The 11028-nt window shown below is 39.3% G+C and overlaps 1 protein-coding gene and 1 pseudogene across 1 annotated transcript; one reads left to right on the top strand and one right to left on the bottom strand.

Moving 5' to 3' along the window:
• Positions 1-3952: 3952 nt before the first annotated feature.
• On the top strand, positions 3953-5115 carry LOC136281743 (uncharacterized). Its single transcript, XM_066168619.1, has one exon. The coding sequence runs from the start codon at positions 3953-3955 to the stop codon at positions 4658-4660; it is 708 nt and encodes a 235-aa protein (XP_066024716.1). The 3' UTR covers positions 4661-5115.
• On the bottom strand, positions 4859-8273 carry LOC136281892 (uncharacterized; annotated as a pseudogene).
• Between the last annotated feature and the right edge of the window lie 2755 nt (positions 8274-11028).

Here is an 11028-nt window from a genome sequence, read left to right on the forward strand (position 1 = left end):
GAGATTAACTTGAATAAGACTACTATAAACTCACTCGTTTTCCGTTTGACCGGCTCGACGACGATAGCCTCTGCCTTTGCACACTCTCGGGAAAGGAGCAACTTCCAGTGAAACTTCCCGATGACTTCTCGGCGAAAAATCATCGTGCCTCGTGATACAGCTAATTCTTTCGTCAAAAGTTCGCTTTTGGTTTACTGAGGGAATTACTCTACAGCAACGAGACTCTTAAGCACTGACCGAGGGGAACCTTCGTCGCACTTATTGCGAAGGAATGAAATGTTATGGCAACAGAAACGAACACACTACTCTTTCTTAACATAGATTTCGCCATAGAAAACAAAACACAAACGCAACAAACTAACCATTCTGTAAAAGGAGTTTTTTGTTCCAGTCTTGACCTGAAAACCGCTGGCGAGAAACCGCCTTTGTCAATCTTTGTCGAAATCTTCGTTTGATGCACGCAGTCCTCCTTCGTAGGGCTGAACCGTGCTCGCAATTCCCATTTCTTCTACTTTGTTACTTGAGTACGATGTATCACAACTCTCGGTAGAGCTTGCTGAAGGTAGGTATACATCGCTATCGGTCATAATTTCAAGTGTATTTCAACGCTGAACGATACAAAATTACAAGAGATGTGATAGATTTGTAAGTGTCAACTGAGAGTTTTCACAGTTATCTAAGTTATCACCCGCTAATTCGTTACCAGTCCACAGGACACTTAAAGACAAATTAAGAGCACTTTAGGGCCCGAAAAAACCGTGTTTTGGAATTTTTGAAATTTTTCTTCTTTCGGAATTGGTTTGTACATATGATAAGCTAAATATTTACGAAAAAGAAAATTTTGTGTCATAGGCACTTTAAAGTATGAAATTAAAAAAAAGAAAATCGTCATGAAAAAAAATTATCAACCTCAACTAAATATTAACTCTTCCCTGTAAATGATGATTTTACATATACATGAAATTCATATATGTGTACTGCGGTGAAGAAACGAATTTACAAGATCCTTGCAGCTAAGAACACTACTGAACTAGAAACAAGACCCGTACCTGAATTTTTTGCAGGTCTTATTTCAACTACTAGTTCAGTAGTGTTCTTAACTGCGAGGATCTCTTATATTCGTCTTTCCTATAAGTTTAAAACATTATTTCTGCCCTCATTTATTAGTTACTTGCCATCAGATCGTGGAAATAAAATTTACTTGGACGAGAAAGGCGTTCGCGATAATAGCGTTCTTAGGACTGTCTCTTCCTAAAGTGCCTAATTAGCTGTTACATAACTCTAATACGTGACGTGCCTTAAAAGCAAGGCGTTCTGCGGAGTTAACATGGCAAGCAAAAGTAAAACTCACACAAGCACTCATTTACGCACGAAAAGTCAAGTGCGATGACCTAAAAAATTAAACTTATGTTTCCCAGTTTTGATTGGATTACAGCCGGTAAAAAGGTATTTAAAAAAATTACGTACGCTTTCTTCGCTTTCCACTATTTAAACTATTCATAAAACACTTTGTATTTTTCTGAAATACAATTCAGAATATAAAATAAAGAACAGGAGACGAATGTCGCCGTAAAAGATGCTTATCAGCTGACACACGCGTCTCAAAAAGCCAACATTTTGTTGGCTTTAAAGCTTAAACATTTCGAGCAATTGAAAGAAACGTTGTTCCAATTTAATTTTCATTCAAGATAAAGACCATGTGGCTTTTGTAAAGCCCATCGGAGGTTTTGTGAAAATTTTTTTGCAGCAAGGGCTGATGCTGAGTATCAGACTCCAATGTTCTATCAATATTTGTTTTAAAGTTTTAACTGCTGGGGCACATGGTGACAAAAGGCATTAACGTAAATGATTACGGCTCTGACTTTGAGTTTTCATAAACTACAAAAAGTGTTGTCAGTTTCACTCTTTATCAGTTTATAAGTTAAGCTAACTTGTAACTTTAAGAAGAAAGGAAGTTCTGAGAACAAGAGTAGTGCTTTGATGTAGCTATAGCTGTGTAGTAAAACAAACAAATTCTCCCAGAGTACCATTATTTTATACAATAATTAGACGCATAACTGCGTGAACTCGGGCTTACTTAGGGTGCGTTTAACTTGGCAATTTTTGTGGCGATTTTCAAAAATTTAATTAATTTTGTCTTATCCTTCTGAATAAACATCTGCCAAGTCCATCTTGGTGCCCTTAATAAAACTTTAGAAGTCAATTCTTTACGACTCTTTACTATAATGGAAATCATTAAAATCGCAGCAGAATTCGTGGTATGCAGTTATATTGTATGTAGTGCGCTAAATGCAGAAACAAAGAAAGACGATGTATCGTTTACACGCACAATATGTAAATCAAGTTTAGGCGAGGAAAATATCTCCCTGCTGAGGGTCTCTATCGGGCCAGGGTACCTACTGGATGGATAGTGGTAGCAATTTGTTACTTGTGCACTTGTATTACAATGTAAGCCAATACTTCCATGTCTCCATGGAAGTATGCTTGTGTCACATTCGGAGAAATTGAGTAGCACGATTATAAGTAGTGATTCCTGATTGGTTCTTGTCGGCCCAAATCTAACACTATCGTTGATAGGTCCAAAAACTTTATCTTCACTTCCGATCCGTCATTTGACTCGTGTGTTTTATTTTTTTGAAGTGGAAAGTATCGTGAACTTAATTTATAACTCTTTTCTACGCTTCACATATCCACGAGTAAAAAATAAAATTTGTTAACCAGTTATGAAAAAAATATATATATTTAGCAACATGGCACACATGGAAAAGCTGCTTTTACGATTGGGTTAGGTTCTGGGGTACTGTGGAACCTCGATTTAACGAAGTGCCAAGGGACTGGGGAAATTGGTTCGTTAAATCGAGGGTTCGTTATGCCGAAAACCTCGATTTGACGAATTTGCGGAAAAACAACCAAAATGTTCGTTATATCGAGATATGGTTAATAATTAAAAAAATAATAAAATCTTTTCTAATTGCCTCATATTTTGTCTTTCGTTAAAATGCGTCTTTCATCAAGAGAAGGAGCGCGGAATTTCCCTTTCTTTTGTGCCTGACTTGTCAATGTCATAATGAACATAAACTGAGTGTACAGCATTAAACGATAATGTATAGTACTGCACTGCACAGACTATTGAACTAAAGTTGCTAATCATGACGTTAATTTAAAATTCTTCCAATGAGGTTTGCCCCTGTCTTTTTTCCCAGCTTGCAACCGCGATGAGGAAGCAATGGAAGCGGGAACTGTCACGCTTTCTTCTGCTGCACTCTCTAGGCTTGCCATAGGACCCTAGGGTACTGCTTTCAGTACTAAGCGTCGATTTAAACAAAAATATAGAAGCACATGGGTTTCACATAGCGCCATATTACACGGTTATCGCAGGAAGTGCTGGAATTTAATTAACCTAATGAATGCAAAGCAGCGTCAACATTCACAGGGATTGAAGGCTTGTGGTCTGCTGGTTTCCGCTAATCTCACCAAGTCGCACTAGAGGACAAAACTGTTTATTTATGTCAAAAATCTGTCATCACAATGAAAAACCAAGTGCGACCGGTTTGTTCACCAAAGGACAAAATTTGGTCGCGGGCGGACAAACTTCATAGATGCCGTCGACTACCTCTGGAGCAGGCCAAATTGAGACAAATTTTGGAAAACAATAGCGAGGGTGTTTTAATTCGGAAATGATTTGACAGGTGATATGTAGCAGAGTCTCTATGCTATAGACTTCGCGGCAAAATTGGTCACGTTCTCATTTCGCAACAACATGAATCCAGGCACGGGCAACCAATACTTTCCGTATGAAATGGGGCAACAATATCCTCAATATCCACCAGGATGGATATATCCGTTGCCTAGCACTTACAATTTCAATGATCGAGGAACTGCAAGCCCATCTCCTTCAACCGCAAGTTCTGGCTCGTAGTCAGAATCCTTTCCGTTCGTCGAAGACGGCTCAATGCCGGAATCATCCCAAATTTCTTCGCGCCGTACATCTTCCGAGAACAAGAAGGCCCAGGAACGATGGACTAAAGACGAGGAAAAACTGTTAGTCCAACTATGGGCTGAAAAACACGATCAGTTGGAAAGCAGAGAGTGCAGGAAAACGTGGGCCTGGATCGCTGAGAAGATTTCGAAAGCGCTACAGTCCAACAAGACGGCCGACAAATGTATTCGGAAAATGAAGTACATCATAGAAAGATACAAGAATGAAAAAGATTGGAACAAAAACCAAACAGGAGGAAACCTTAGGAAATCCGTCTACTACGATGAGGTCGATAAGATCCTTGGATGCCGCGACCTAGTAACCTTCAATAATGTAGCCGAAGCGGGGATCAGCGGCGAAAGTGCCCCCCAAGTTGTAGCTGAATCAAGTGATACTACTGGCGAGAACAGTACTTCATCTAGCCCCAATGTGTTACAAACTCCAGCTGAAAAGAGAAGAGCGTCAAAGAAAGGGAAACGAGCTTCGAAACGCAAAGCTCCTGATAATGACAGCGACGAAGAGTTCAAGATGGCTCTAAAGGATATGAGGCAGCAGGGGGAGAAAGTTACAGCATTTATGGATTCTTTGCAACAATCACAGACGCAGCAGCTAGCCATGATGAACCAATTTATGGGCTCCATTGTGAAAATCCTTGGCCAACAGAATGAGAAAGACAACTGAACTTTAGTTCAAGACTGTTTTGGACTATTGGGAGACAATCATTATCGACCATTATCAAAAGACATGTTATTGTTTATGTTGCGAATCGATCAAACGAAATTATGGAAACAAATGAATGTACTGCTTGAACTGATTTCTTGTTGTAAATGCAAAAATTATCTTTATCACACACTTCTCTTTAAAAAGGGATTTGAAGAATCATAGACTGTTTTTTAGCAACTCTCTTATATCTTCCCCGTCCTGCATTAAGTCATTGTTCTGTTCGTTTCCGCGGTCATCATCGTCATCGTAAAAATCATCCTCCCATTCGTCCCCAATTTTAATGCAAAAGTTATGCAGCACTGCACAAGCAATGGCAATCTTCACAGAAAAAGTTATTCTGCTATCCAACCGCTTTTGTAGAATTCGCCAACGACTTTTGAGGCAGCCAAAAGCGCACTCGATGGTTACTCGTGCAGACGACAGTCCTTGTTAAATGTTATCTCGCCAGGGTCACGCGTCGCTTCAGGATAAGGCTTCATAAGCCAGGGGGAAATAGGGTATGCGCTGTCTCCTACCAGGTAAGGCTGAATATCTGTGATGCCGATTCTTTCAACGGGTTCCTTGAGTATATCTCCGTTGCTTGCTCTTAGATAAAGCGAGCTGTTTCGATATACCCTAGCGTCGTGGATACTTCCCGGATAACCCGCTGCAAAGTCAAGAAATAATCCCTTACCGTCAGCAACGGCCTGAATAATGAAATCATGTTGCTGATTTCGACTAAAATAATCAACAGCACTGTCTCTAGGAGCAACTATTTTGATATGAGTGCCATCTATGGCCCCAACAATGGTTGGAAGTCGTGATTTGTCCGTAAATGTCTCTATACACCTCATTGTCTCGGCCACTGTTGTTGGGAATTCGATGTACTCATTCCTTTAGTCATAAAGAGCCTCAACCACGTCTTGACAAGCCTCTATTGCTGTAGTTCTCCCGACGTTTAGCGCAGGTCCTATTGTTTCGTATGAATTTCCGTGTGCAAGGCGAAGCAAACCACAAGCAAGGACCTTTTCAGGAGTGAGGCAATTTCGCAGAACTGTATTCTGTCTCGTCAGCCGGTTACGAATTACGTTGAGCAACAAATCAAAGCTTTCTCTGTTCATTCGTTAGAGCCTTCGAAAGTAGTCCCCAGGTATTGTTCGATCAGTATAATGGATCTCGAACCACGATTCGACCGGACGAGGAAGAGTCCAATAGTATGGTGCTCGTCTTCGATAACGATTTCGTTGTCGGCGAATACATCGTGTCACTAGAATGTTTTGTGCACGTAAATTCTGAATTAATAACAGACAACATATCATTAAATTGATATTGATATTTGCTTGCTGATGAAGAACCAGAAAATAGAAGAAAAATATTATTGCTAGAATTCTTCGTGGAAACATTTTGAGATCCCTCGTGTCGCGGTTTGTGGATTGAAACAGCGGGTAAAGGCTGCTTCGCGGGAAATTGCGTGACGCTCACAGCATGGTGTGATGTTTTGTTCACAGATTTTGTTCTCAAGTGCGACTGTAGCTTTCCGGACAAATTTTTTGTCACTGGCCGATTTCAAGTCAGATTTGTCCTGGACAAATCTGAAATTGTCCTCTAGTGCGACTTGGCCGATGTCGATTACTGCAAAGCGATTGTGTTGGAGAACAATGAGCACAGCAACATACTCATTTCGAAGCTGTATTCGAGGTTACCATGCAGGATATTTGGGATGCAGTTGTTGGTGAAGTTCTGGATTGTGAAGTTAGCAAGACCTTAGATTTTAAAGATGTGATAACAGTCTTGTGCCTATGATCGAAACGAATTATTTCAAATCTATTTCCACGGCACGAGCCGGATAATCCACGCGACACTCATGCTATTGCCGTTAAACGGGTTCAAGGCCAGCAAGGGAAGCAAGAGATCATGGGTCATGTACCACTGACACTTTCACGTGTGTTTCACTTGATTTTAAATCACAGTGGACAAATTTCAGTGGAAGTCACTGGCAAACGGAGAAACAAAGGCATTGGATTGGAAATTCCTGCCACTTACACCTTTTACCACAAGAAGCCGTCAAAAATTAAGAAGTTATTAGAACTAATAAAGAAGATAAGGCGCATCTGTAGATGTGTCAAAAGTGTCAGTGTCGGCATTGATTTCATAATAAGTTGTTAACTGAGAAGTTGCTCTATTGTTGCAGAATTAAAGGATTTTGATTGTCGTTGGTCTGTTTCACATGTCTTTTGTCACGTGTTGACATTTGTTCGTGATATCGAGGTATTTCTAATACATGCAGGGTTCTGCTTTGTGTTCATTACAACGAGGATTTCGTTTTATCGAGGTTCGTTATATCGAGATTCTGTCTCATACATTTTACTATAACTTTAGCCAAGCTGAAAAGTATCTTCCGTTATACCGAGGATTTCGTTACATAGAGGTTCGTTAAATCGAGGTTCCACTGTGTTCACTTTTACTAATCAAAAGCCAGTCGGACATCAAACATTAGTCCGGATGTGACGCAAGCAACCATAGAAAAAGCACAGCGTTCATGGCATGTGTCATAATCGACTCCTTTTTTCTCTCTCTCTGTTATCCCCCCAACCCCTACACTGAGAACTTTTTCACAACATCGAAATTTCACTTTTGAGGTCATAAATTCTCTATTACAAAGTCTTCGCTTTGATACAGCAAGTCCCACGAAAATATATATTGCAGTATCAAAACATTATTTACCACAATTTTTTAACAAATGATCCAAGGAACATGAAGATAAGTTATCCATATTAAAGAAAATCCGATAACGAGTACAGCTCTTGTATATTTTCATTGAATGTTTAGATGATTACTTCTATTTATAAATTACTGATTGATTTATATCACCATGATCACTGATACTGGAACAGTTTTGACATAAATCATCAACTGAATCCAGTAATGCTGTTCTTTTCGTAATGATATGTCCATTACATATGAAAAACGGTAACAAAATGCCAGTGATGTAGAATAAGTGTTACTTCTTTTTCTTCTCCTCATCAAGAATCGAAGACACTACATATTTCTCGTCGTAAATGACCGTAAAATTTTCGCAAATCAGCAACTGTTCAGCCAGAGCGTTTTCATTTGAAGGCAGTTTATCTAAGTGCAGAAGTTCTTTCAAATGTCCCTCTCCAATCTTTCAGGTCAATTCTTCGCCTTCTTTGTTCAAAAAATCTACTGTAGCTAATAATGCTATTTCGCATTTATTCGCCTTGATCATGCCACATTTGGAGCATGAAACTACTGCAGACGACCCAAGTAAGGTTATTCTCTTTTGACACCTATAGCACTTAAAGAAGGTTTCTACATGCTTCACGCATGCTAATTCATTATTAAAAGCTGTAGTTGGCGTATTGCACTCGTGGACTTCCTCCAATTGAATTTCGGTTAATTCGTCATCATCGATGGCAGTAATGGTGGTCCGCTTAGTGGTCGTTATCTTCTTCTTGCCGGACCAAACCTTGAGCTAGACGTGTGTCATCTCGAACGACTTACCAACGGACACTTTGGAGATGTGATCTTCCCAGAGATCTAGGGCTATAGACCCTGCAGGGTCGGTGAACATCGCTTGCGCCAATTGAAGGCGCTTTCGGGGACTGCCAACACTCTCCGAGTCTTTAAGTTAGGTGATTTTGCCCTTTACAGTCATCGTATCCCACTCTTTGTGGGTATTGAAGATGTCCAAGATGGATACTGGTTCTTTGTTGTCCTCCGGAAGGTGCGAAAAATGGAAGGCATACTCCGTGGCTTGTGGTGTGCGAACGAAGGTCATGTCGTTCACCACGATCTTATCGCCATCCTGCGTGTAGGCATAGTTTACCAGCTTTACCGGGGTTCTGGTATCTTGGCTTTGCTGCAATAGCGTCTTCTTCGAAGGTGAGTATAACAGCGCGTCTCTAGTTTCTCGAGGGGCGGTTTGCAAAGTAAAAGCAAAGTAATCCATTGTATTGGCCTTGTTTCGCCTATTGCCGGAAAGGTTATGCACATAACCTATGATGCTGTTTTCAATATCATCATGCTTTCGTTTGTTCTTGTTATTGGATTGGAAAGCCATATTGTTACTTCTAGTATTTCTTGACTACTTTTCCCTGGATTTGCCGAGGTTGAAAAGGCAGAATTGATGTGAGGTCAATCTTCGTTACCGTGTAAACCAATCAGTGTTGGAGGAACCTTAGCGTTTGATTCGAAATTCCTTCAAAGCTTTCGTTTTATACAACTACAAATTTAAAATAGGCTAACTGTGGTATTGGATGAAAATTAATGGGCCATTTTAGATATATTATGCTTGAGTTGCCAGATTAAACAATTCTTTTGCTTGTACTGAGCCCGTGAAGGTATTTTATTGTGCATCTAGAGTCAACAGCTTCTGTTCATTTACGTGCACGTTTTTAGTAAGGGCGACTATCTAAGGCAGACATGGCTATTATGACTACTATTTTTACGGTTGGATTACAATTTTAACGCAATCATGGTCAGAATAATACACACTAATGACTTCATATCGTATTTTATCGCAGAGAGATTGCCTGACGTAAACGTGATCTAACAGAGTTCCAGCTGATACGAAAGTAGTTGTGTCTACTATTTGAATATATCCATAATAATTCATGAGTTCTTTAAGTGGTAAAGTAGGTAATTCTTTAAAGTAATTAATGTTCAAGTCTCCTAGTATGATATCAATTGTATGTATCTGAAGAATGTTGCTTAGATGGTTAATATATTGCATTATGTTTGAGTTGTTTTTCCTATATACTAACAGCATTGTTATTCCTCTGTTGGTGATGGAGTTCAGTACATCAAACATTAAACCATTGATAGCTGAAAAATATTGGTTTTCCAGAATATGAATATTGCCTTTATTACAAATAGCTAAACTTGAATACTTATCTGAAGGGTAGTCTTGTCTATGAAGTGTATAAGGCTATTATAATATTTCTCTGATACCATTAGATGAGTCATGGGTCAAAAGTTGAGTTTCTGTCAGGGCTAAGATATCACATTCTGTCAGACTTACATCATGCTTGGTATCTAAACAGTGTTTTCTAAGAGAACGTATATTGAGGAGACAAACTGTAAGGTTTTGATGATTTGCGTCAGCAATGTTGGGACAATCGGAACAGGTTACACATTGCCGCATCCTTTGGTATTCTGCATGTACTTTTGGATTAGCTCCTACATGCTTGTTTTCTATTTGTCCTACTACATGTAATCCCTGCAAACTTGTTGCTCTGCTCAAGGCTACATAAATTTGCCCACAGTTAAAGTGCTTCTGTCGATTGAGGTCAAAACTGACTACCACATCACTAAGAGTTAATCCTTGTACTTTGTGTACAGTGCAGGCCCATGCTAGTGTTAGAGGGAATTGTAATCTCTGTATTTCTGGGGAGGATGGTTTACCAGGTCTGACTTTTATTCTCGCTAAAACAGGTTGAATTGGTGCAGCACCATCTCTAGCATATCTCTCTGTACATTTTTCTTTAGCTTTAATGCCAGCTTGAGAATCATCAAATTTGATATAAATTACAGATAGCTTCGTGTTATGATTTATAACTATTTTTGTAATAGTACCCATTTGTCCATTAATAAGTCTATCATTTATATCTATATTTGTAGTAAGCATCATTCTAGCATTTTCTTTTGCTAAAATTACAGAGTCAAGACCACCTGTTTCTGATCTTCCCCTAGCTAACACTCTATCAATGTCTTATTTTGTAACATTTGGTGGGTATTGATCCGTAGCTTTTAGTTCATAGAGAGGTGTTGTTAAAAGGTCAAGGTGCTCACTGTTATGTTGATCTACAGGTGCATTTTCAGCAAATATGTGCAATGCATGTGTTGGGTAAAAAGTATCTGCCGGATTAACAGACCTTGACTTAATGCATTTAATATCATCTTCAGTGTGTGATGCAGTTCTCAATCTATTCAATAATTCTGTAAATGGTTGGTCATCTTTTTGTGTCATAATTTCTGTGAATTCTATCGTTCGGAAAACTAACCAAGGATGGCACAAATTGTGAACATGAGTTTTGAATTCATCAAATACAGGCTTCCTACGGTGGAAGTTGATATAAATCATCAACAACAATAATACTAAGTCCCGCAAACAGCTGGTTGTTTGGCGTGGCAAAAATTTCTTTCAGTCGTAGGTGGATATGCAGCAAAGTGGTGTTAGATACCATAGAGATTTCATCAATGATTATCAGCTTCAAGTCTGACAATGCCATTCTTATTTGTGTTCTCTTCTGGTCTGACATGGGTGGAAGATCACCTGATTTTTTTGGAATTGCTAAAGCAGTATGTATTGTGGTACCATTAATATT

Source organism: Pocillopora verrucosa, chromosome 6, assembly GCF_036669915.1.
Source record: "Pocillopora verrucosa isolate sample1 chromosome 6, ASM3666991v2, whole genome shotgun sequence".
NCBI classification, from domain to species: domain Eukaryota; kingdom Metazoa; phylum Cnidaria; class Anthozoa; order Scleractinia; family Pocilloporidae; genus Pocillopora; species Pocillopora verrucosa.